The sequence below is a fragment of the Aplysia californica genome, unplaced genomic scaffold (assembly GCF_000002075.1).
Source record: "Aplysia californica isolate F4 #8 unplaced genomic scaffold, AplCal3.0 scaffold00012, whole genome shotgun sequence".
Taxonomy (NCBI): domain Eukaryota; kingdom Metazoa; phylum Mollusca; class Gastropoda; order Aplysiida; family Aplysiidae; genus Aplysia; species Aplysia californica.
Genome location: NW_004797282.1, coordinates 948,077 through 975,251, shown reverse-complemented (window position 1 = coordinate 975,251; position 27,175 = coordinate 948,077). Strand labels below are relative to the sequence as shown.

Sequence of the window (27,175 nt, the reverse complement as noted above, 5' to 3'; positions counted from 1 at the left end):
TCTTTCTTTTCTTCACTCCCTCAACAAAAAACCTCCGAAAGTCGCACACATTCTGCTGGTGGGTTTGGCTCTGGGTGAGGCTGAGAGAATCGATCATCCGACAATACGAAAAGGGAGCTGACGTGGAAAGTTCTGAAAAATGGAGCTGCCAAAGGGTCTTCTGACCTCTGTCTTCGTGTTTCTGAGTTTATTATCTTTTTCTTTTGCTGTTGGACGACCCAGGGGAGTGTCCCTTGAAAGTACGTGGACGTGTGTCTGAGATTGTAATTGGCCTATAATTTTACCCAAAAAAACCCCTCCTAAGACTACTTAGAAGAGCCTTTCTTAGATCTCACCGTGCCTGTCCCGCTTTGCTGCTTATTTTATGGGAGGACTTCCATAACGAGCGACCACTATGACACAGAGCAGAATTGAGGGCTAGGGTATGGGGTAGATCTAGAGACTAGACTAGATCTCTCTAGGAAGGCCACCTCTATTCTCACCCGGTGGGCGTTCACCGTTATAGCCTAGGCCAACCACCAGTGAAGCGTTCACCCTGAACCACAGAATTCTACACTGTGAAGTGATAACAGAATTGTAGAGTTCTGTGCCGTGAACAAACGTTCTAGATCTATTACTACTGTTAGTGTTGTTAGCAAGCGTGCAATTTTGTCTGTGGGCAGTGGAGAGAGAGAGAGAAGAGTAGCGCGAGAACTTCCGGGCAAAACAAAATGGCGACCCACGTAGTTCGGCTCGATTTGGAAAGTTAAATAGCCGTAGCATCTTTGTAGACGACCAAATTAATTTAGATCTAGATCTAGTTTTGTTGTTTAACATCATTTTAAAACTTTTTTTTGGTCAATTTGATCGTCCACACCGATAGACAGTAAGTATTCAGAAAGAGACAGAGAGAGAGGGGAGGAGTAGATCTTGCGAGAACTTCCGGGCAAAACAAAATGGTGACCCGCGTAGTTCGGCTTGATTCGAAAAGAGAAATAGCCATAGCATCTGTGAAGACGACCAAATTAGCTTACTTTTGTGCTATACGTAATTTTTTCTTGGCTTTTTATCAATTTGATCATCCACACCGATAGACAGTATTCCGAAATGAGGAAAAACAGGTCTTGTTTCACCCGGGGTGAGAGGTAGATCGTATTTTTATTCTCACCCCGGGTGAGGATAGCCACTTCCATCTAGGAATCTAGGGGTTAGGGTTTAGAAGGCCTCTTCTTTATTGTGTTTGATGGGGTGGTCGCTCGTTACAGAAGTCCTTCCTATTAATTAGCACTCGATGGTCTCCGTCACTAGGTTTCATCGCCGACTGCTTGGGCTGTCTGTGCGCTCATGTGTGTGAGTGCGTGTGTTTGTGTGTGTGTGTGTGTGAACAACTTTGAGGAGAGGATATAAAATTATGGAACGAGAATTGATGAGATTGTTTATTAACCTATAGATAGATCTAAATGATAAACACAAATTAATACAAAAAAGAAACACGACGAGATAGTCTTTCAACAGTTACTGGCGAGGGAAACCCAAGAGCTGATTTTGTGAGTGGAAGGTTAAAATATTATGTAAGACAATATAGACTGAGTGCCATGGTAAAACAAACACACGGGTTGCCACCACTACCACTCGAATAACGAGCAACACTTCTGTCACAAGTTCACGTCAACGTCCTTGTTACTTTGTAACAGATTAGGTAAACAAAACAGTGACGAACAATCTCGCATGAGTTGTGGGTGTATGACATATTTTTATAGGTTATGACGGATCACGTTTCCCTCACCAGCTGTTGAAAATGTATTGTTGGGCCTACCCATTGGTCAACTTGGGTTCAAACATTCATTGGAGGGACTAACAATGATGACAGGTGAATGAGGGTCCACAGCTTGAGGGGCCGATTCAAAATTTTATGACAAAGTGTCGGTCAATGAGTGACCTAGCCTGGCCGCCTGAGGCAGGTAAATTTGACAGTGATTTGATAAATAATTAATAAGATGGCCGCGGCCGTGTGGACAGGTGACCGTTTTACACAGTTAACTTATATAAAATGCTAGGGGGGGGAATGGAAAGTGGCCGTATTAATAAAAGTGGCCATCATGGCAGGTTCGACTGTATTTTATTTGCCCTGTAAGTGACATGAAAATACACATTTTTATTTTTGTGTTTATCATTATGTGCATAATTGTTGCCATGGTGGGGTTTGTTACAGATTTTAACCTGCGACTTAAATTTAAATGTTGAAGTATTCTTTTTTTTTCCCCAAACTGATTTTTTAGGAGGATTTTGGTGAAAGCTTACAATTTTTGGTCATTAAGTCGTTTGCAGATCTGACTGTGTCTTGTTTAGTAATAATCATTCATGCCTTTCAACTGATTTCCAAACTTAACGTTTTGAGGACAGACTCAAGAAGTTTGTTATAGATTCCTAAAAATTTCATCTTCCGTGCTTTGTACTTTTGTGATACAGGCACAATGTATGCTGTTTTCTGTGACAATGACTCTATTGAAGAGAATATTTTACTTTCCTTTTTTTTTTGCTTTCAGAGGCCTCTTTCTATGAAGGAGGCACAGAATTCAAGTGTTTGTCCAATGGCCGTATTATTCCAATGGACCATGTCAATGATGACTACTGTGACTGTGAGGATGGGTCTGATGAACCAGGTCAGTCAGTGTTTACTGGAAATAGAAGTAAAAAACAATTTTTGTTATGAATGTGACGGATCATTTTAAAAAGGTATTTTTCACTTTTGACTTTGCATCATGGTCAATAGTGCCTCCTTTATTTTAACTACCAGTTTTTATACAAATTTGATAAAAGGTACATTGTGTATGATATTTCAACAATGTAGAGGACATTTTTACGGCTCATAAATATTAAATATGAATGAGAGATACAGAGATGTGATTTTCATTATAATATAGTCACGTGGTAGATTGTTATACCTTAGGAATTGTTTTGTCTTTACAGCTTTAATTATTTATCTCTGTGATGGCTAAACCCACTACGCCGGGGCTCTTTTTTTATAATAAATCTAAAAAGGGCTAAAGCCTCACTAAATCTGCCTTTAAATCCGAAAACATGTCAACCTATTTTGATAGTTCTTCATCTAATGAATGAACTCCCTGATAAAAGCAGACTTGTTTCCAGCAATTGCCGAAAAGTAACTTGATGTGAAAAGTCATTATTAAAGAATGGACCCGAGCCGCTGCCAGTGGTTCCAACTGCGAGTCATAAGGAACGGCTTGCCGGAGATAAGGAGTTAATTTAGAGTGTTTGATTCCATTGCAATATGTTCTTGCCACATTTTCTTTTCTTTATTTTTACAGGTACCTCTGCTTGCAGCAATGGTTTGTTCTACTGTGAGAACAAGCCATACAAAGGCTCTTACATCATGTCTTCACGGGTGAATGATGGGATTTGCGGTGAGTAGTCAGTTTAACCCTATCCGTACGTCGTGTTTTACTATCGTATCCATACGACGTGGGGAACTCTGTGCCACCACTTTCCAAAGAGGAAATTTACTCTTTAATCCAATCCATACACTTTGCATAGCAGTCTGTCAAAATGATTTTTTGAGAAATACTAAAAGTTTGAAAGAGATCTTCATACTAGAAGTATTCTATAATTTGAAGAATACAACCCATGGGTACAAAATGACCCCAAGGCGTAAGGACAGGGTTAAGGTTTTTGTCAAATGTTGAGGTGTTTTGTGGCTTTAGAAAAATATGTGTAGGCCCTCCTGTCCCAGGAAGTCGTTTCGGATTTTGAACTTTCTATTGCTATTACTGGTGTGTTAAGAAAATTGTATTCTTACGACAATACACAATGTCTTCTGTGCAGAAGATTTTCTTTTTTTTTTTTTATTTATTTCTTGTCCTCACAATGTGTTGATGGGCTTTTGTTTACTCATGCTGCTGTTATTTCAGAGAGTGTCTGCTCCATTTCCATTTTTCTTGCCAACACTGCCAGTCTGATTAGATAATTTTTGTTTTGTGTTTTGTAAAAGTTGCTCTGAGGAGTGTAAAAGGGAGTTTCCTTGAAGAGTAAATGTTTCTAGTCTTTCATCATTGTGATGTTGTTGAAGTGTATTTTTTCATTTTTTTGTGCATATTGCCTGTTTTCATCCTTTCAGACTGCTGTGATGGTTCGGATGAGTATGACGGTACCATCTCCTGTGAGAACACCTGCGAGTAAGTGAATCAGATGTTGAATGCAAGTTTGTTTGTGCCAATGAGTCTGCATTTTCAGTAATTTTCAGGGGGTTTTCTGACATTTTACCTTTTTTAAATTTGAAAAAATGTAAATCCTGAAAGCATGCTTTTTGGGTTTAGAAAAAACAAAACAAACCCAAAACACTAACTGAAGATTTTTTATGTTTTTTATTTTTCAAGGGATGAGGACTTGCAGTTATCTTTAGACTAGTCCAAATTTCTTAAGTGCTAGATTTGACCTTTTATGCCTGAACTAGTGCTATTTATATTGAGGCAGAAAGTTCCTTTTATTTTGCATCTTTCCTTGTGCTTTGACAGTATGCACTTTGACAATAATATCAGTTATGGTCATTGAAATAAATAAATAAGCCTGGGGTCATACTTGTTTCCTGTCACTTCTGATTGTACTGCCTGCAGTCTGACCTTTTTCCAGCCCTAGGTGACTACAGTAGAACATGACTATAGCGGCACCTGCTGCAGCGGAGCCATCCCTTCAGCAGGACCTTACCTGAATCCCCTTTTTTGTCTCTGTAAACTCAGTTAACTGTGCTTGGGTTTATCGGGGCAAGGAAAGGCCCAAACTTGGATACAGCGGGATAGATCCAGAGAGCTTTAGCTGGAGGAAGGGGGTGGGGGCTGTAGGTCTGCTCCAAACAGGCAGTCAGTGGTGCGGCGTTGTGATTGGCCAGTCCAGTGATGATTGAGGTTGGGCAGGCGGCAGAGAGAGATGGTGTGGAGAGACGCGTTACGTGAGCCACTCCAAAAATGATGTGCCATAGCTCTAGCCCTAGGCTAGGACAAAAAGACAGTTAAAGAAGAGGAGAACGTGTAGTGTGTGATTTTTCGGTTATTCCCCTTTGCATTCCTACCGCGGGAACCTGCCTACAGCGAAATTTTTCTTCTGGAACTATAAGTCCCAGTATAGCCGTGTTCTACTGTATTATTATGTAGACAAGTTTTTCAGTAACTCAATTAAGTTTTGTTGTTGTTGATGTTATCGATCCAGGTTTTTGTAACTCAAAACATATTTTGTTCAGGAAATTGTTTGCTGAAATCCGGGCTCAGCAGGAAGCTTTCCGCGAGAAGCAGGAACAGGGCTACAAGGTGAAGCTGGAGTACATCCAGAAAGGCAAGAGAGCTAAGGATGAGAAAGTGGTAAGTCTCATAAACAAGAAGAGATTTTTTTAAAGCATAAATCCAGGGATCTCAGTTTTACGTGGATCCGCAATTTTCTGCGGTTGCAAGAACTTCACAAAGTCCGCTTTGCGGTTCGAACCGAGCCAGCAATCATTCCGCCCTGGCCTTAAGTCGGGCCTCGGTAGGCCTTGAGTAGCCTGAGATTGGCCCTAAAGCACACTACGATCTACGAGTGAGACCGCTCAGGGAAAAAGAAAGTCACGAACAGTAATAATAATAATAGATAATAGATAGCATTTGTATAGCGCATATCACCGCTCAGCAGCAGGCTCTATGCGCTTTACACTATATTATTACCCCAGCAGACCATAGAACACTCCGAAACATTCTCAGCTTCCCAGTAAAGAAAACATGCACTCTCCTTTGATTGGAGGTGAACCGGAACTGACCTTTCCCCTCTTCTTGATTTTGCATTTTTTTAAACTGCTCTGGAAAGGGGGTGGGGGGGTGCACAATATTTATGGAAGTCTATTGGATCAGCCGTCAAAGTTCAGGGGTTGGCTAAAAATTTCACTGTGATCCCTGTAAATCATCTGATTCAACTGATTGTTTCTATAAGTTTGAATTGTTGCATGTCCATGTGTTATCTTTTTACACTTAATCTTTAGCTAAAACATTCCATTATACTATTGACCCCCATCATCAGTGAAGATGTCATGAATGAGTTAAGACTCATTTTCTTTTGATGGGTATGCAAGTTCCATTGTTATTGTGATTTGAATTTTTTATTGTAATTTAAGAAGTCTTGGTTTTTCAAGTCGAATCTTTTGAAGATTTATTTATAGTGTTTTGTTACTTTTTACAGGCTCGCCTTAGTGAGTTGGAGAGGACCAAAGAAACTCTTGTTCAAGTGAGAAATGGTGCTGAAGGTGAGAGAACAGATTTTTTGTTCTTTTATTTCACATGTGTTATTTATCAGTTCAGGTCTACCTTAAGGAAAGGGCTTTTGTATGTGTTGCACAGTATTGTGGAAGGTTAGTTGGGTTGCACGCTGATTGTGATAGCTCCACTTCTTTCCTGTTCTGTCGCTCTTTCTCAAACATGCTGGATTGTGGCTTACTGCACGATCAGCATTTTTTGTGAGGAGACTTGATCTGTTTTTATCCAATACTTGATATTGATTTAAACTTGATACAAAATGAAAATGTAGAATGGCTTGTGTGTAGGAGAACTGGTTTTGTTTTTTCATACCCAATCATGGAGAAGGAATTTAATGAATGTCCTGTATGTTACAGTTGTGCATTGGAATTCAAAGTGTCTAAGTAGTATTTTATCCCCTTTACTGTCTATACTGAAGATGTCCTTGAATGAATATTGTATTTGGAGATTGGGACCAAGGAGATTGGTCTGTTCTTTTATTTGTTATTTTTAATGGGCATGGCAGCTTCATACTTCTCACTGCTCATGTGTCTCTTCATTAAAGGTTATAGATTCATCTGTGTCAGAAAACTTGAGACCCTGTTATTTGTTCTCATTGCAGAGCTGAAGAATGCAGCAGAGGAGCCCGAGAAAGAGGCTAAGGACAAGCATGAGGCAGCTTGGAATGGTAAGTACTGTACAATAACTACTTCTTTTGTTTGAATAGCCTTACTCATATTGATGCATTGAAAGGAGAATTTGCTATTTTTATTCTTGACACTCTGAAAGAAGGGCTGAATGTTTCTATAGATTGCTTTTCCTTGATAGGAGTGGTAATACCCATGAGGCATTCTGCAAATGTATTAGTGACTATGATTTTGTGCATTAAATTGTCTTTATTTATGGTCCTTTTTCATGTATATATGTAAATGTGGTGATTTCTGGTCTACTCTTTATTGATGTGATATCTTCAATGAATAAAGTAAAGAGCTTTAAGTGGGAAATCTTGTCATGGTTGTATACAGTCTACCCTACACTAATGATCACCTGTCCAAGACAATAACCTGTACAAAGGACCGCCTCCCACTTTCCCCCATGCATTTTTAAAATGGTGTAACAGCCCTGTTAAAAACACCTATCTACGACAACTGCTTTTGTCCTTGACAGTGGGTGGCTGTCCTAGACAATTTGGACTGTTTGTAGAGATATTTGAAGAGAGTAAAAATGTGCTTAATAAGATAAAGCAAAGTACGTTTTAAACTTTTGTGACATTTTTGTGTCTCCCAGCTGTCAAGGAGGAGCGCAGAAAAGCCAAAGAGGCTGTGGTAGCAGGGGAGGCCTTTGCTGAACTGGATGTCAATCAGGACGGAATGTGAGTCCTTCAAGAGTTTCTTTTGATTCTAATTCTCTCATCGACATATTTCACCATGGTTACAGCTGTGGTGATTTTGTTTTGTCTCCATTTAAAAGTGAGAGTTGGAGCTGTGGTGAAGTTTTTACTTAATATTAATAATGGACCACATTTGTGTAGTGCAAATCCCCGCTCTACAGTAAGGTTTATGCGCTTCGCTATCTATACTATTACCCCAGCAGACCTGAGAGCACTCTGAAACAATCTCAACTTCCTGGGAAGCAAACAGTGCAAGCTGCCATTTATAGGCACTAAAACACTAACATACTGACAAGATCTTTCGCAGTCCATGGCTGGGTACCCATTCCCACCTGGGTAAAGTGAGGAAAATTAGTGTAAAGTGCCTCTCCCAAGGACAACGTCAGGCCCGCGGCTCGGACCCCCGAACCCGCAACCTCACGATTACGAGTCCGGTAGCCTAACAACTAGACTACCGACGCTCACTTTTGATGAGTATACCTGGGTTAATGTAATGTAGATGACATATGACTTTCTGAATGTGTTTGATGAATTGGATATTCATGTAAGGTATGTTTTCTCTATTAGTTGAGAGCAGATGCCTGGACATTATTGTTGCTCTCCTTTCTTTTGAAATGAAAGATCATCTTTACGCCTTGCTTTTTCTTGGTGTGTTATGATTTCGTTTATCTAAAAGTGTAGCAAACAGACTAGTATGGATATTTTCATTTTCTCCCTGTTAGACATGAAATTTGAATAATAGGTACAGGCACCTTTTAAAATGTTATTTGTGTGGGGTTTTTTTTTTCAGAGTGGACATTCCAGAACTGCAGAATCATCAAGAATTTGATATAGATTCTGACGGCACTGTCAGTGATGAAGAGGCCAAGGTATAGATACCCATTGTTTTGTGACTTAATTGTAGTTGGCACTTTTCAAAAATTGATGTGTGGGTGGTTGGCGGGTGCTCTGGTGTGGTTTGCTCCTTCTTTCCTATAAAAAAATCACTCCTCCTTCTTTTTTATGTTTGTTACTCTCTTGTAACACCTCTAATCTTCTGGCGTTCATATGACCTTATGCAGTTGCGAGCACCATAAAACCTCTACTAAAACAAACAAAAAATTGATGTATTGTGGCAGAAGTACTCTACAGTCACTACTTATTTTTCTTGTATCTGGCAGTTGGTAGAATATTGACAATAAATTAAGTGGGTGGTCCAGTGTGTTTTGCTCCTTCTTTCCTGTAAAACATATATCGTCCTTATCTGCTTTTTTGTGTTAGTTACTCTCTTGTAACAGCTTTAGTCCTCGCACTTATATGACTTACCTGTGTTGCAAGTGCTGTAAAACACTGACTGAAGCAAAGACAATAAATTTAAGCACTTCCATATTGCCATGGCTGTTCACCTCTTCACAGCTTCTTGTTTTTATCTTGGGCTGATGTTTCTTACTCGAGGAAACGTCACTAAGACCAGTTGAAAAATTTTAATTACCTCTTGCTTGACAATTTTTGGAACCCACTTTCTCAGTCCTCTTAGAAAATATGTAGCTTCAATTCAATGTGATTTTATGGTGTTTTCTTTCCTTAAATTGTGTTTTATCCTTTTCTGAACAATTTTTCTTTCTTCTACCCCTGAGCCAAGTGCACCGTTTTCTTAATGGTCTAAGTGATATTCTTTTGTGTGAGTTTAACAGTTTGTAATGTCCATCAAGGCTTTTGACCCCCACCCAACCGCTTGTTTTGGGGATCATGAATAAACCCACTACTCTACTACTCTAACCTTCTGTATCATGTAGTTTACCTTTTTGTGTTGCAATTGCTGTAAAACTCTTACTAAAACAAACTCCACCAATCCACAGGAGTACCTGGAGGACAGTGACAGTTGTGACTTGCCCACATTCACTGAGAAGATCTGGCCCAACATCAAGGAAATCTACAAGCCCCCATCTCCCCCAGAGGAGGTGCCAGCGGGAGAGGGAGAGGAAGCCACGGCAGCACCCGTGGAAGAGCAGCCGGAGGGGAGCGACCCGGTGAGCCCATGCTTAGTGTTGTAGTTGTAGCGTTGTGCTTGGGAACGTGGGGCTTTGGTTCCAATCTCTAACATCTCATCACCTTGTGCTGCTGCTGGTAGAGGCATCTCAGCTAGACGTGTTGACAATCAGTGGGGTCTATATTCTCGTAACTTCCAATATTTTGTTGTCAGACTATCACATAGCAAATTGGAATAACCCTACCTTTCCCCTCCTTTTTTTGTTTGCTCTCTTCTCACAAATTTTTAGATTTGTTTTTGTAAGGCTGTGTACCCAGATCCTCACCCCCCCCCCCCCCCCCCCCCCCCCAAGTTGCATCGAAACATCTGCGTATCCTCATATCTCACCTAATAGACAATAGCTGCAAATCACTCATTTTGCTGCGCTCAGTTCTCTGGTTTCCTTTCATTCCCTTTAATTGATATTAAAGCATGCTGGATTTCCTTACTCTCGTCATAATTTAGACTTACGAAGTTTAAGTTATCTCTAACAAGACTCGCACAAAAGATTCTGCTACTTTCTTGTCATGAGGCAGTTTTATTTAAGACATTGTAGTAGAAATAGATTAAAAACAGAGGGAGGTACCAATTACTGTATACATTTTTTTTTAATTTCTAGAAATGTTTTACTTGCATTTGTGATTTTTATAGAATTTTATGAGTTCAAACAGTTCATAAAAATGTTAAAAGGGGTGCTACTACATTAGGCTATTATCATTTCTGACACTCAGAGAATCAAATAGTGAATTCAAAACGTTCTTGGAAAAAACCCAACTGTGTTGAGTATACAGTAAATTGGAATGGTTCAAAAGATTTGCTTCTTTGAACTGGCTGCGAAGAGCTGTCTTGCATCTTGTAATCCTGTTCCTTTCAGTGAGTTCATATTTATGCGCTTGTGTGTTACGGCTGTGGTGCCTGTAAGAGTTTTTGTCTTGGTTTCTTCCGTCTGGCCATGTGTGAAGGCCTGTAAGGCTTGTCCTTTCCTTGCTTCCTTATTACGATTGGTGTTGGTAGCGGTCAGCATATTTAAGAAAACCTCAAGTTTACCAGGAGATGCAATATTACTGATATTGCTACTTTTCAAGTCATTAGGGGGTTTCTTTACGGTACCAATATTTCTGTATGTCAGCTTGCGTGCTTAAAAGTGCTTGTGAAGTATTTAGATGTAGGAAAGTCTCAAGGGCTTTGCGACTATAGCATTAAACTTTTGAGGATACTTAATCTTCACAGATTTGATCGAAGCTTTCCTTTTCTGCTTGAAAAGTTTCCATCTCTATGATGGTCCTTTGTGGTTCAACCGTGTTACTGTTTAAAAGTTAACTCATTCGCTACGTATTATTTTCGGCTTGTGGACGAATTTTTTTCGGGAGGGCGAAATGAGATGATGACTAGTGCGCAGTTCACAGGTCTTGGGGGCCATAAATTCAAATAAACATCAACATATTTTATACCAACATTTTCAGTATGGTTTGTAGAATACATCTGTATTGTTTATTTGAGTATTTTTCAGCTTTGGTTCCTGTAAGAGGCGATTATGCAACACAATTGTGATTGGCTGCGGATAAAATTTGAAAACAAAAAATTTATAATCTCAGATGAAACTCAAAAAATATGTTTGCACCTAGTCAAATTATACATCAAAATAACCATAACTGTATATAGAACAGGAAAATATTGAAAAATGAGCAGTTATTTACATACATTCCATAATATCTGTACATTTGGATCCTAACCTCCGATATTGAAAAAAAAATAATTTTTGAATAATTTTGAAAAAAGGATCCCAAACAGAAAAAAACACTCGTATCTTATATGGAATTATTCAGAATTGCATTTGGAATAAACCTATACATGTCTTGGGTGGTACTTTTTGAGAAAATTCACCAAAAAGTAGTGATTTTGGGGAGAGAAAAAATATTTAGACTGTTTAGATCTAGGCTTAGATCTAGCACTCAAAAATATTGATTTCTCAATTACAGTGCGCTGACAATTTGAGTCCAGTAGTATCAATATTAGTCCTACACTTCTTTAGTGAGCAAAATAATGATACATTTTGTTGTGTAAAAGTACTAAGACTGGTGTCTTAGCTATAATTTGGGCTTCGCGATAAAACAATGTTGCATAAACTTCGAAATCATGTTTCAAAACTGAATCAAAACTTCCAATTTTCGGTGGAAACGCTTTACCCGGAAGTCAACTTTATATTATGACCTTTATTTTAACATGGATATGTGGATTGGAATAGAAACCAAGCTAAATTTGAACTTCGGTTCTCGAGCCGCCGGGGGCGGCTTAGCGTACTGACAGCACTTTAGCCATGCCGCCCCCCATGGCTCGGCGTAGCGAATGAGTTAAGCAGGTCACTGATAATACAGGCAGTACATGTTTGTGTCAGAGACAAATGAAAGCTTTTGTATGGCTGCCTGATTTTGTCCTGTGGCTGCATGCAGGATTTTTTTTGTCTGAATGCATCCTTTCTCCATACTGACCTTCCATGTGTAAGGTCCAATTGCTTTTTTTTTCTCGTGTTGTATTTTTTTCCTGTTTTTGTAAGCATCTTCTTGCTTTGTACATTTGTTGCTTGCAAGATCTTTTTCAGATTGGATAATTTATTTGTACAGTTCATTTTTAAATGAAACTGGCATGAATTCAATTCTGCCCAAGTTTGTGATTTTTTAGATGATATGTGGTTTACTTGGACTGGATGTTTAGCAGACCGTCTTTCTGGAATAGATTTTTACTGGATGCTCAGATAAAATCCTTCACAGCTGCTCCTGTTGATGGACATACTCAGTGTTTTTTGTTTAGCTCCGTCGTTGAGACCTCAATAGATTGTAGACATCTTTCCAGTCTAGAGTTTGTAGTCTGTGGATAAACAGAGCAAATATAGTTGTAGAAGTGCATTTTGTTATTAGTTCATTTTGTCTAAGTAGGTCTTTTTACAAACGTGGCGTTGTCTTGAGTGTTTTTGGTAAAACGAGAGAGTCTTTTCAAGTAGCAGACTTGCCTATTGTATTCTCTAGATCCTTGCCATTGTTTCTGATTGTGTTCTTCTCCATACCCTGCGCTGGCAATTGTTCTGCATAGTGCACCCACTTCCAACATTTATAATGTCAGATGATACAGGCACAGAAACAGTTACTTTTCTTTATTCAAAAGTCAATGAAACTTTTGTTATCCAGAAATGGAACAGTGTATGAGTGCAGCAACACAGTGTTACCTACTTTCATCACATGATGTATGCCAACAGCTCAGGGAGCATGTGTATAGATATCTAGTCCTGTCTTCTGTAATTTCACACCTTTAAAATATCTTTGCTATTTCCTGTCACAGTATTACTATCAGTGCATTGTTGTATGTCCCCAAAGTAGACTTACCTCTGTAGATTGTTTCTGAAAGTAAGGCTCTCCTGTATGATCTGCTCCTTTTACTTCCTTTTGCTGTTACTTTTCTTCTGGTCTGTTTACTGTGTGTGCCAACTTGCTGTAGACAACAGCATAACTTCAAGCTCTAGTGATGTAGTTATTTCTCATGTTATTTTTCTGAACCTGGATTTGCTCACCAGACAAAGCCAAAAAATGCAGCATTTTCACTTTTACACTTTTTTCTTTCTCAGTTCTTCACCATCTCAGTGTTTTCCACAAAAATGTGGCTTTCACAGATGGTTTAGTTTATGCACCTTCGTCTTGGAATTGTAAATGTAATGGAAGACACATCTGCAAAGGATAACAAACTCATTTCCAAATTATTTTTTTTTATTCACATTTTTGTCTTTCATTTCATTTTCACAAACTTGAACTAACTTCTTTGTAGTAGAGGACTGAGTGAAATAGATGAATGAAAATAACAGTGTGTTCAATAAGAAAACACTGACAAAGCTAAAAATTTATACCAGATTTGTGAATCCAATTAATGCTGGTTGCAAACAGATGTTACCTGTTTCCTTGCAGATCTAAAAGAACTGACTGCGCTAAAAAAAAATTTTTTTCTTTCTTTTTTTAAAGCTTGAATATAGGGGTAATGAGTCCCTGCTTCCAATAAGTGTATGAGTTTTTGTGCTGAAGAAGCACAGTTGAGCAAAATCTACAGAGGTGATATCGTCAGTTAATGTGAATGTCTGGGTTATGAACATCAGACTTTAAAAAAAATTGATGCATTGAATAATACGCTTATCCCTGTTACATTTTTCCTTCCTGTGCACTGGGTATCAAGTATCACTATCACTGCCACTGATATTTTTCAGTTCGTTTTTGCTTACTGTATTAATAGTTAACCTTTGCGCACACTAAAGTTGTGATTGTGATGAGCGTTTTGAATGCTGCAGCCTGTGAGGTTTTGGTGCATCTGATGTACGTTCCTCCTGTGAATGAAACGGAGCTGACCAGTGGGTTGTTCACTGTCCTCAGAGGACTGTTCCTCCCATCCTCCATGAGGACGTGAAAGTGGTGGAGGGGGGATCCAAGGAGGAGGAGGACAAGTACAGATATTCTGATGACGAGGACCTCTATAATGATGAGGATGATGAGGAGGAGGAAGATGACGAACTTGAAGATGAGGATGATTTAGAGGCTGACTATGATATTAGTAAAAAGAGACGGGGTAGAAGAAATAAGTCAGTGAGTATAGTTGGTGTTTCTCACTACAACTCCTGCTAATGCTTGACTAACGTGAGCTACCGTGGTGATGGCTTCTTGCATGCTGTGCTCTTCTGTCATATTTCCCGCTCCGGAGTCTTTTTTTCCTGCGATCGACTTGCGGCTGTATCTGATGATGCTTTTTCTGGGGGTTTTTTTTCTTAAAAAGTAAGGTCTCTCTCGCTTGATGTTATTATGGGATTTTGCTGTGTTCTCATTTTTTTTTCCAAACTTTCTTTCAAGTAGCGCTGAGTCTGTGTTGTTTCTTACTGCATGAAGTTGATTGTGAATTTGCTTGAGGTTCATAGATGTTGTTATGCGACTGTATTTGCTAGAACTTTAATTACGATCATTCAGAAGGAATTGTGCAGTTAGTGGGCCCTTTGTGTGGTCTACTCTTTCTTCTTTTTTTGTCTGTGCATCTTTCATCTTGTTTTGCTCCTCGTGAAATTTTGTATCATATGATGCTGACTTGGGGGGGGGGGTGCTGTCTTTATTCATTGCTCATGATAATATGAAGAGCACTGTAGTTGGTATAGTTCAAACGCAATACAAAATTTCCTTGTAAAAATAATGTAAATTTGTAGTAACTCAAATTGATAAATTCCCAAGTACCTTTTAACTGTCTGGAGCATTTGAATGGATTGATCACCAGTATAGTTACTAGATTAGGTTTTCTGGACAGCTAAGCAGTAGGCTGTCCCTCCTTCCATTATCTCATTTTAAATGCCCTTGGGCAGATTTAGTTAAAGACCCGTGGCTCCTGAGGCTGTTGAAGTGGAAAATGGGCATGGTTCAGAATTGTTTAATTGTGGTGGTTTCCGTTGAGAAGAAAACCTGTGGACTTATGCAAAACACGTTTAGTCATATGTTCATTCGGTACATGTGCACTTGGTTTTATGTGCGTGCAGTTTTTAAAAATGGCCATAACATGTATGAAAAGAGGTGGAGTTGTTGATAAGGAGCTTTTGTGTAAGCTTACTTGGTTTTTATGCCAGTCTTTGTGGTTTTGTGAGTGATTTAGATGTGTGGGTGGTTGGCGGATGCTCTGGTGTGGTTTGCTCCTTCTTTCCTATCAAAAGCTACCGTCCTTCTCTCTCCTCCTCCTTTTTTGTGTTTGTTATACTCTTGCAACACCTCTAATCTTGGGCATTTATATGACCTTATTGTGTCGCAAGTGCCTTAAAACTCTCTAAAACTAAAAGATTTAGATGTAATTTTTTTTAAACTTGTTGCTTTAACTCCTTTTAAAGGTCTTTTTTCGCAATTGAATTTTAGGTTTGGCTAATTCTTCATATAGGCCCTCTACATTTGGCTTGCGACTGTACTGGATAACTAATATGTTTGATTGGGTGTATTTTCCATGGGCCATTGTTTCTGTGGAGGACGTGGGAGTTGAGAAGACTTGTTTCAGGGGGTTGACAAACTGTCAGTTTTTGTTGTTGTTGTTGTTGGTTTTTTTAAGTTTTATTTTTTTTAATGTATTTTGTTTTGTATTTAGTGGGGCATGCTATTGATCTAGTTTTAAGAAAGGTCTCAGTTGATGTGTCATCTCCTGAATTCATTGTCATGGTACAGTATAGAGATTTCATTTTTCAAAATTAGTTCTCAGCACAAATATATTTCTGAAGTAATTAATATGTCGCTTATGTCTTTTTTAACAGCATTGTTTTCTTTAACATATTTGAAAGATTGTTCCATTCATTGGACTGCTTGCATTAGAAGATAGTGTTTGCTTTTCTCTCAGGTTTATTTTCAGAATTACTCAGTCTTTTTGTTGCATGAGTGTGTCTTTTACAGAACAGGACATGCAGTTGGTCAATACATTTTGAGAACTGCAATAAGCATGTGGAATTATTTTTCATTATTGAAAACCAAAATTATGTAAATTGAGGGAAAGTGGAGATTGCAGAAGCAACACTTTATAATAGCTCGCTTTAAGCAAAAGGGGCCTATCCCGAAAAATGCTGCTTTGAGAAAATCGAAGGTAAAGCTTTTGCCCCTTGTTCAATTTCTTTAAAAGACAAGGAGAGTTTTCTCTATAACCAAACAAATATGCAAACCAATAAAACCAAACTTCTATAAGTAGGGCAGTGCCCACTTTTGGTGTTGATCAAGATTTCTGGAAACCCCCAAAATCTGGGGTAGCCCGCTTGTCCTTAAAAGCGACCAATTATTCTGAAGTGTGGAGTGATTACCATAGCTGCTTGCCATCTTGAACACACTTTGTTTCCTTGCTTTTTTTTTTTTACTCTACAGAAGTTTACTTTTGCAGAAATATATTTATCTTTGGTTTCTGAATTTATGCATGGAAGAATTAGTTATGTAATAATTCTGGTTCAAATGTCATTCAGGAGTTTTTTGTTTTGATCAGTTGGGAATTTTTGACTAACACAGCTGAACTACTTACTGTTTGCCCAGTTTTGTTTCATAATCAATAGTTACTCTCACATGTAAGAATGTCACTGGTAACATGCACTGTAAAGTTTTAATTTCTTGACTTTAATCCATTTACATGGACAAAGTTATGTGCACTGCTATATTTTTGCTCTTTATTAATTTTGTTTTCTTGGAGGGGGGTGGGGGGAGGAGAGTTTGTATTGCTTGAAGTTTGCCAGCTTTTTGTACTCCACCATGCTGGCTGCTGACTTTGTTTGTGTATAAATTATCACTACATGAAATGGTCGCTTTTAAGCTCAAGGGGCTATCCTGAAAAATGCTGTTTAGAGAAAATCGAAGGTAAAGTTTTTCCCCCTTGTTCAATTTCTTTAAACGAAAAGGAAAGTTTGTTTTCTCTTTAACTAAACAAATGTACACACCAATGAAACCAAACTTCTCCTATAGGTAGGGCAATGCCCACTTTTGGTGTAGGTCAAGATTTCTGGAAACCCCCGAAATCTGGGTTAGCCTGCTTGTCCTTAAAAGTGACCAAATATGCAGGATGAGGGAATGAATATTGTTCTGGTCTCCTTCTTATGTGTTCTTGGCATGCTTTTTTCATGTTGTGGGTTTCTTTTTTTTCCTATAAAAATTAAGTGTGCATGTGACAATAAAAAAAAAAAATGGAATTGAGGGAAGTGGCCAAGTCAGCTTCTATCCCCAATGCTCTATTTTGTTTTCTTTTACTTAGTCTGGTCTCACTGTTCCTGTGCTATTTATAACATAAAGCCTTTGTTGGGTGAATGCACTCTCTTCTTTTCAATTTGTTAACTAGAAGACACTTCATTTTGATGTACTTTTAATTGTTCCCTGCAGGAAAAGACTGAAGGTGAGGATGATGAGGAGAAGATGCCAGACTATGATGAAGAGACCAAGAAACTCATTGCAGGTGAGGTCTCAAGTTAACTGGGGGATTGAGAGAATACCGTTGGCCTACTTTCTATATGTCTCTCTGTATACAGTGTTCTTTCCGTATAATAATAATAATAACAATAAATAGCATTTACGCTATGCATTTCCATTTTCTAAAAAAAAAAATACTCAATGCGCATTACATAAATGGTTGCCAGAGGCTAGTCTAACTTTTCTGTGAGGTCATATATGTGTTAGAATGTGTGTTATGTTATACGTATACTGAGATCGTTTTTTGATTATTTGAAGCTAGATCCTAGTTGCAGTGTTCTGTGTCTGATCTAAAGAAGCCCAGGTGTTTTTGTCTTTTTTTTTAAAAAGTCTGTACCCATCTTTGTGAAACATTGCTTGGTTTCATTTAGTAAACTTAATTTTTTTCCCTCCTACAGTTGCTGACGAAGCCAGGAACAACTACAATGATGCAGACCGCAAAGTTAGGGACATGGAGACTGAGATCACGTAAGATTAAGATTGCTTTCCCTGTTTTAAACTGGCTCTGATGTTTGATTGACTTACACTATGTCTTTGTAATGTTCTTTTGTCAGTGCCTATTCATCGTACTCGGGTATTTTTAAGAATTTCCAAAGTAAACCTTTTGTTATGTTGTAGAGTATAAAGAAAAATGTTCATTCATCACTGAGAACATCAGCTCTGCATCATGTGCATGATCTTCACAATTTTCCTCTCCTGAGGAGCTTGTATTGCAAATGTTGATGTCGGAAGGCTCGGGGTCTTTGATTGTCTTTTATTTATTCTCAAATTTTTGGTAAGTGTTTGAAGGCGCTCGCAACTGCATAAGATTTGAGTGTCTGAAGGTAAAAAAAGGGAAAAAGAAAAGGTTGTTAGATGGAAATAAATGTGAACAATAAATGAGTTGTAGGTTATACAATAAAGTGGATCTCTTAACTGAACCATGTCTGCTCATTTTTTTATCTTTTATTATTTTTTAAAGACAAATGTGATAATCGCCTTAGTGTTATTGTGCTTTTGTTTCCTTTCATGCTTTTTATACAGCTTACTCAGTTTGATAAATCCGTTAAATTAAACTGATACATGTATAAATTTTGAGTCACAACACAACATAGGTCTATTTATGTATTGCTATTTACATGTAAAAGTTTCAGAACCTGTGCTTTTTAATCAATGTGGGTGGTTGGCGGGTGCTCTGATGTAGTTTGCTCCTTCTTTCCTTTTAAACAGATATCGTCCTTATTTCTCCTCCTTTTTTATGTTTGTTACTCTGTTGTAACACCTCTAATCTTTGGCACTTGTATAGCCTTATTGTGTTGGAAGTGCCATAAAACTCTTACTTAAACTAAAACTTTTTAATCTATATTGAGGACTATAATATATCTACAATAAAAAATAACGTATATGTTATTGTTTATAAATTTTATACTTCAACTCTAGTATGTGATATGAATACTTCAGTGGTATTTTTATTGTTCGTTTTCAGTGGCATCAAGTCTTACATGGAGCTAGACTTTGGACCAGAGGAGGAGTTTGCTGCCCTGAAAGGCCAGTGCTTCGAGTACACTGATCGAGAGTACACCTACAAGTTGTGTCCCTTTGAGAAGACTTCACAACGCCCTAAGGCGGGCGGCATGGAGACCAGTTTAGGGTGAGCTCAGGCAGTGTCTGTGTCTTACTTAAGTAGATTTGGGGAATTTTGTTGTTGTTATTTTTGGTGGGGTTTTTTGGTGGTTTTTATTGTTTTTTGTTTTCTGGTTTCTTTTCTTTGTTCGTTTCTAATGCTGCTGCAAATGCTGCTGCAGATTGTACCATATTGTCGGCAAGCTGCCGTTAAAATGTCATGAGCGCAGAAAGCAAAATTTTGGAGAGTAATAAAGCTGCTTTATTCTTTTAACAATTGTACCTAAATTTTATATTTTGTCTTGATTTTTTCAACATTTAGAATTTGAATGTGCCCTCTGTTTCTCTCGGCTAATAATTAGCACTCCAGGTGTGTAGTATTCTCTTAACCAGAACAAAGAAAATGAGTGTGTCGGAGTCGCTAGTCCAAGTTAGTTTTCTTTGTTTCATCAAAGCCGCAGTGGAATTATTTTGCAGTTAAAAAATATAATGTTTCAAAGGTATAGAGACTCTTTACTCTAACATTCTCCCAACCATTTGTGAGGCATTGTGGGGAAATCAGGCACTTATCAAAATAATGAAATCTAAATAATTGGCATTTTTCTGGCTGTTGGGCAATTTTTTTGTAATTTTCTTGTTTTTGATCAACACCTTATATATCCTTTTTAAATCACATTTCTGTGTGGATTTTACTGAAAAAATATTGATTAAAAGCACAAAAAATGTTAATTTTCAGTTTCCAAGGACTCTCAAGCTCTGGGAATTATCAAATTTTGGTGGCCATTTCTCACTAATTTTACCTCGGAAACCATATGACCCTCACCTCCTTCAATCGCAAATATCTTGACTTCTATTCAAGGTAGATCTTTTTTTTTCACCAAAAACAAAGGCTAGTGAACAGGCTTTAAGATGATACTAATAACTTTGTATGCCCAAAAATTGACGAGTGCCTGATTCCACAACGTTGTGACACATTTGTTTATATTAATGTTCACTATTCCATTTTTTAAAATCTTCAGTAATTGGGGTCACTGGCATGGCCCAGCGGAGGACAAGTATGACGCCATGAAATACGAAAATGGCCAGGGCTGCTGGAATGGGCCCAGTAGGACATGCCATGTAAGTATTTGTGGCTCAGATTAAAAGCCTTTCAATTGTTTTTGTCTCAGTTTCTTTTTTTCCTCTTTTTTTTTTCCTCAGCTGTGTGCTTCCTTTTTTTCTTCTGTAACTCAATCCAAATCCTCTGGAGGTGTTGTTTTTTTAAACCTTTAATGCTTCAAATCAGTATTTAGTATCAGGTATATAGTGTTTGTTCTTTGCCATAAAAGACTAGAGTACAATTTGCATCTATATCATATATTTTTTGTTGTTGGTGTTTGTGTTTTTCTTGAAAAATTTCGTAGCAGAACATCTGATCGATAGATCCCCTAAAGCATCTAGTGGTCCAAATGGCTATGGCTACTTCTTTTTGTTTGTTATTTTGCACATTTGCTGTTGGATTAACAATAATAATAATAATAATAAATTGCATTTATATAGCGCATTTCCACAAAGAAGTTCTCAATGCACTGTACAATAATACAAAACATATGCAGCGCACCTCTCCTATAGTAATCCTCTTTCTCTCTCTCTCTCTCACTCTGTCTCTGTCTATCTCTCTCTGTCTCTCTCTCTTTTCCTCACTCTCTCTCTATCTCTCTCTCCAGTACATCCTTGAGTAAAGACAATCCCAAAAAACTTACCCAGACACCCTCGTACACATTGATGACATCACACAGTCATAAAATGTTACAGAACAGCATGAATAACGATACTGAATGAACATAATAGATACTGAGAGAACATAATAATATTTGTATTTGGAATGTCAGAAATTACAGATTGAAGCTGGACTGAAACTAATGCGTTTTAAGTGCTGATTTGAATTTTGTTAAAGTGTTAGGCTCCCGTAGATGAGCTGGCAAAGCATTCCACAGGGACGGGGCATGGTGTGAAAAAGCTCTCCCTCCGAGTCTCTTGACTTTTGCTTTGGACAGGTCTTAATAGTCTTTTCTTCGCCGAACTTAACTGCCGAGATGGTATATATTCGATGACCATGTCTCAAAGATATGATGGTGCAATGTTGTTGACGCACTTAAAGCAAAGAACAATTATTTTGTACTGAATTCGTACTTTCACCGGGAGCTAATAATGTCATAACAATGGGAATAGTCTATGGCCCTTGCTGACTGTTAAAATCTCAACTTTGTGAAAGAATGTCCTTTTTGTGAAGGTAAATGTTGTGGCTGACATTCTCTGACAGTGGGTGGTTGGCGGGTGCTCTGATGTGGTTTTCTTCTTCTTTCTTTCTTATCGTCTTTGTCTCTCCTCCTTTTTTGTGTTTGTTACTCTTGTAACACCTATAATTTTCTGCGTATGTATAAACTTTTGTTGCAAGCGCCGTAAACTCTTACAAAAACTTTTGAAATCTCTGACACTAAAAGCGTTTTTCTTATGCTCAGGTCAACTTTCACTGTGGTGCGGAGAATGCCCTCACTGGAGCTTCAGAGCCGAGTCGCTGTGAATACCAGTTTGAGTTTACAACACCCGCACGGTGTGCAGCACCAGATTCAAGAGAGCATGCAGTGCATGAAGAATTGTAACGCTAGATGGATTTAAAACTTGATAGGTGTCCTGTTTTTCTGTGTGTTTTACCAGTTATTCGGATTAGGCTGAATTTGGTAATTTATTCAATACTTCTACTTTGAAGGAAAGCCCTTTTTTTCCTCCTTTTAGAATTATCTTGATTCCATTTGAATAGAAGTTATATTTGGTAAAGTTCAAAGTTTCTCTCTCTGTCAGGAACTGAGAGTTGAAGGTTTATAATATCGTGATTCATATCTGTATAAAGATGTGAAATTTTCTTTACGACATTATAGTTTTGGTTGTGACATATTTTTTTGGCCACGAGTGTAGAAGGAAAGCACACAAAAATGTTCAAGCATTGTTATAGTGATAGTGTTTTCAAACTTTGGGAAATACGTAAAATCTTGTTTGTGTTAGATGGGAAATGTTATTGCCAGTTATGATGATATTTTTATGTGTTATTTGTTTCCAGATATTTGAGATGTACATCTGTTTACATCTTATCTGATTTTTTGTTGTTGTTTATGTTGATTTGCATGGTTGAATAAAAGCTTCTTGTTGTTACTTTTAGAATTCTTCCTTGTGTCTCACTGGTAAGAAAGAAGACAATGTATGTGTGTCATGCAGATGAAAGTCTAGCTCAGATGGTCAGTGAGAAGTTTCATTTTTTGAGTTGGATCTGGATTTTTTTTTCTTCTAAGTATTAGGGGTTGCTTTATACTTATTACTTATTATACTAGAAAGTATACATTGAAAGTACCATAAATAATATTAATTATTCACAGGTGGTTGTAGATGCTTTTTCACTTCCATCAACACATTTTAGATCATTTAGGAGAATGGTTTTTGAACCTTGACTAGTGGCACCAACCTAGGTTGAGTGGTTACCACCAACCACCACGCCCCTTTTCCTCCCCTTCAAATTCAAATGTTAAAGTCTCCCATGCGTGCCAGGAGAGAGAGACAGAAAGAGAGACCGAGACAGACAGAGAGAAAGAGAGAGATTCATAGGTAGGAGTATAAAGAATTAAAAGTTTTTTGCTTCTGTAAAGTGACTAGATCTAGATCTACTCTGTCTTCTGTCTGCACGTTTGGCAGGATGTAATTTTAGCAAGCAACATCTGTTAAATGTCATATCAATAAGCTTTCTTTAATACAAAAACTCGAACAATCGACAACTATGAGGTGAGCAAGTACTTTTTAACTTTAAAAAATCGTTTTTGTGAGGAAGAGGGGGGGGGGGTTGAAGCTGTCAAAAGTAAAACACAAACATCAGCCAAATCCAAAACAAACACTGATTTAACTTTAAACATATCCATACCTTTATTTTACTTGTTACTCCAAAATGACTTCAATTAAGGTTTCGATTTTCCAAATTCATTCTCATGACAGAACATTAGCTGATACAATTCATTCATTCGTTCGTCGTTCATTCTTTGGTCGTGGAAAGATGGAGGAGAGCCACCATGGATGTTATTGGCCTATGCTGCTTCCCTGCAGTGGGACTATAGGCCTACAGCCTACTATAGTTCACATAGATGATGATAGTGATAGCCTAGAGTTGACACAATAAACAATAAAGGCCTCATTGTTTGGTAGGATACATGTTTGGACAATAACTACAGTGAAAAGGTCAGATGGAAGAAACAGATGTAGTGGAACGCCCAGCAGCCACCCCAACTCCAAATTGCTTTAGTAACGCAGAGAGAGAGAGACAGAGACAGAGACGGAGAGAGTTTCATAGGTAGGATTATAAAGAAATTGAAGTTTTTGCTTCTCCTATAAAGTGACTAGAAGACCAAGTACAAATTTATCAACGTTCATATTATTCATCCCTGTAGCACGCTGATGATACAAAAACACGGGGAAGTAAGGGATCTTTTAAAATGCATAATTTTATGACGTATCCATGGTTAAGTTAAGCCCCTGCCCTTAATTTCTGCAAACTCTAGTTGACACGGTTCTTCAAATGGTCCTGCAATTGACTGACGTTTTGTGTTGCGGAGTGCAAACCTTGGCGATATTTCTTTCTTGACCCTGTGATCTCAACAGAAAAAGAACGATTTTTTTATTTTGAAGTTTTTAAAATTTAGACTAGTTTAATTTAATGTTTAAAATTAATTTTATTGTATACATCTATTTTTTCCGGGGGGTGGGGGGCAGAGCGTCGTGGTATTTTAAATTTAAAATTATTATATTTTTTTATTTAAAAAAAATCTTTGCTCACTAGACCAAATGCCAAATATATAAACAAAAAGTTACATCATCTCTCTGCCGGGGGATAACTCTGTCGTTTGACTGATGAACAATTAATTAATGCCTAGATAAAATTACATAACGACGTTATCCTCTTGCCCAGTAGCAGCAGCCAACATTTGTGCTGAGGTTGCTGTAGATCTAGTTATGTCTTGGGAGAGCAGGGCGCGAACGCTATAGGCGGGCACTTCTTTTTCTTGTTCTTGTTCTTGTCCTTGCACTGGACCAGCGGGCAGTCGCAGTGTCCCTTGTGGACGACTTGACGTATACGGCGAACCTCCGGCCGGCACGGCTGCAACACGTAACGGCTCCGGAACTTTTCCTCTGGGGAGGTAGTTTTATTTTATTTTTTGTAAGAGTTTTACGGCACTTGCTGCAACACAATAAGGCCATCATTTAAGTGCCGAAGATTACAGCTGTAAGAGCAATGAACACAGAAAAGAAGTAGGAGAAATCAGGACGATAGATGTTTGATAGGAAAGAAGGAGTTTGTTTGTTTTTGTCCGAGTAAAGAGAACGCAACAATCTTTTATTTAGTTCTCGACGAGCTACTACATGTCTTTAGGCCATTCCCAAAGGGGGGATATTAACATGTTGTTTTTTTTTTGTTTTTTTTATGCACAGCATAAATGGTCTGATTTATCAATGCAATGCTCATATACTTGTGCCTGAACATCATCGGGGGAACTGCTGCTGTTTCTTTCCTCATCCTTACTATCGTCATTTCTCCTCTTCTTGTGAACTATTTCCGGGGTGCCTTGATAGTCGAAGCAGACTTTGTGCTGTTGAGGCTTGAGAGGTGAGCAGAGTAAGCCTTATTCCCCGTTTGGACTTCTCTGTTGATATCCACCCCTTGGCGCTCATATTTTTAACCTTATGCAGTTGCAAGTGCCGTTAAACCTTACTAAAACTAAAATAACAATCTTTTATTTAGCGGTTCCGGTATGCTCGACGGGCTACATGTACCAAGTGCTAAGTACCACCTTAACGGGGTTTTTTAAACTTAAAGCCTGTGCAGGGTAATTTTATACTTGTACTTTCACTCCCATATTTTGATGCACTCTTCAAGTGCCAGATCTGTGACAGACTTCCGCGACCATGACTCGCCAGTCATTTTTTTGTTTGGATGCTCGGAAAAAAAAGCAATGTCATTATCATCCATAACTTACCCCGCCGCCCATCTGTTAAGGCGTTCCAGGTAAGTTTCTCCTTTGAGACTACCCCTTTTGCGTTTGCCTTCGATTTTACCTGGGAGAGCTCGATACCACCAAAACTTTTCAAATAGGTCAATAGCAGTCACGAGAGTGTGCTACAATATGCGGCAGAGGGAAAATGTTAAGTAGACCGGTAGACCGTCGGGTGGAAACTGTTGTTGGACTGGTCAGGCGGCAGCCCGCCAAGAAGAATAGAAACCAGTGTGGTTGACCGTCAAGTGGGGTAGGGTTTACTTTTCTAAAACGTTCCATAAGATTAAGAGTACACGATCGGCGTGGCATCTGTGGTGTAGTGGTTACGCGCTTCACCTTAAAATGCAAGAGACCCGAGTTCGATTCCCAAGTAGAGAGACTTTTCAACCAAATATCTCGGTTTTTCAGCTGGGATATTGCAGTTGTATCCGTCTCAGTCCGGTTTGGCCCGGACAGACAGGGTTGGAAGCTCAAGTCCTAAATGATCTACAATTGTGTGGGCGTGGCAGAAAAACACCTACATTAACGCTTAGTATACAGTATATCAGTTTAGCTGTCTCCACAGCCACAGTATCACTCGGTTGTTTACAATCATAGCAAAAATCTACCAGACCTCATTAAATTCGTCTTATCTATGCAAGTTTTGTGTTGATTTTAAGCAAATAGACCTAGGTTCTTTACTCATCCTTACTATCGTCATTTCCCTCTACGGTACTTCTTTAGTATGTTTGTCACTCTCTTGTGAACTGCTATTTCCGGGGTGCCTTGATAGTCGAAGCAGAGTAGAGAGGTGAGCAGAGTAAGCCTGATTCCCCGTTTGGATTTCTCTTTTGACGTCAACCCCTTGGCGCTCATATGACCTTATGCATTTGCGAGCCCCGAAAAACCTTACTAAGAAAAAAAAAAGACCTAGGTTAAATAGGACGGGAGTTCTCGAAAAGTTTGTGGCGCTGAACAATTGGACGACAAATTTGGCTGCTCGCAAAGTTGGAACAGCCTTCCGTATACTAACAGTTAAGAGTACAATATTATGAGACAATAACGTGTGTCGTACCGGGACAATCGTCTCTCCGACAGAACATCCGGCAGATTTTGTCCCCTTGTTCGTAGTACAGCAGGACGGCCATTGTGAGGAAGGGGAGGAAGTTGGCCGGACACGACTTGGCACGCTGGGATGGACAGGTTTGTTTGTTGTTGTTTTTTTTTGGGGGGGGGAGAAAAAAAAAGGAAGTGGTGGGGTGAGAGCATAGTCTTAATTTGTTGTTGGCATACACAAAATTAAATAGAAAAAACAATCAGACTGAGAAGCGCCAACGACGAAAGGAAAACAGAGGGGACACAGAGCTTCAATCCACTTCACTGACATGCAAGCACTGCGACAGAACCTGCGCTTCAAACATAGGAATTTAGCCATGAAAGAAGCTACATGAAGACAGCCTATTGACCGTCTGCATAGACGAAAAAAGCCATACATATACTTACACACAAAATAGATATTCATCTCGGTTATTGGCAAGAGTGATGACTTGTGCGTTCTTTAAGGTAACGAAAGAGGAGCATAGTGTTTTGTAGTTTTATTATAATATAGTCTACATGTATCTATACAAATCAATTACTATCCCCCAATTACGAAGAATGTACGATCGGTGAGCGATGACGACTAGGAGGCATACATGTCGTGGTTTAATTCCCGAGCTTAGTGAAAAGTACACAATTGAAACACGCAAATAACATTTTTCCATCAAGCTCATATTCAAGTCAGCTAATAGACCACCTCTGATTTAGAAAAAACACACACACACGCACACACACACACACACACACACACTCGCACACACACACATTTGAGCACACACACACACACACACACACACACACACACA

General features: G+C 38.6%; 2 protein-coding genes across 3 annotated transcripts in view; one reads left to right on the top strand and one right to left on the bottom strand.

Annotated features, from left to right (window-relative positions):
• Positions 1-22,419, top strand: LOC101847235 (glucosidase 2 subunit beta). Of its 2 annotated transcripts, XM_005090056.3 has the most exons (16): positions 3-239; positions 2,526-2,642; positions 3,309-3,404; positions 4,115-4,172; positions 5,231-5,348; positions 6,196-6,259; positions 6,871-6,936; positions 7,536-7,620; positions 8,429-8,507; positions 9,477-9,647; positions 14,053-14,262; positions 17,536-17,608; positions 18,021-18,090; positions 19,088-19,252; positions 20,244-20,343; positions 21,726-22,419. In XM_005090056.3, the coding sequence occupies exons 1-16, from the start codon at positions 140-142 to the stop codon at positions 21,864-21,866; spliced, it is 1,713 nt and encodes a 570-aa protein (XP_005090113.1). In that variant the 5' UTR covers positions 3-139; the 3' UTR covers positions 21,867-22,419. The 2 variants fall into 2 exon arrangements, with proteins under 2 accessions (XP_005090114.1, XP_005090113.1); XM_005090057.3 differs by lacking the exon at positions 14,053-14,262 and having other exon boundaries at positions 1-239.
• A 1,621-nt stretch (positions 22,420-24,040) lies between these two features.
• Positions 24,041-27,175, bottom strand: part of LOC106012117 — a gene marked incomplete in the record, with an annotated part of 5,473 nt that continues 2,338 nt past the window's right edge. Inside the window, 2 exon segments of the mRNA XM_013083958.2 lie at positions 24,041-24,429; positions 26,347-26,461. Coding sequence (XP_012939412.1) covers positions 24,251-24,429; positions 26,347-26,461 — 294 coding nt within the window.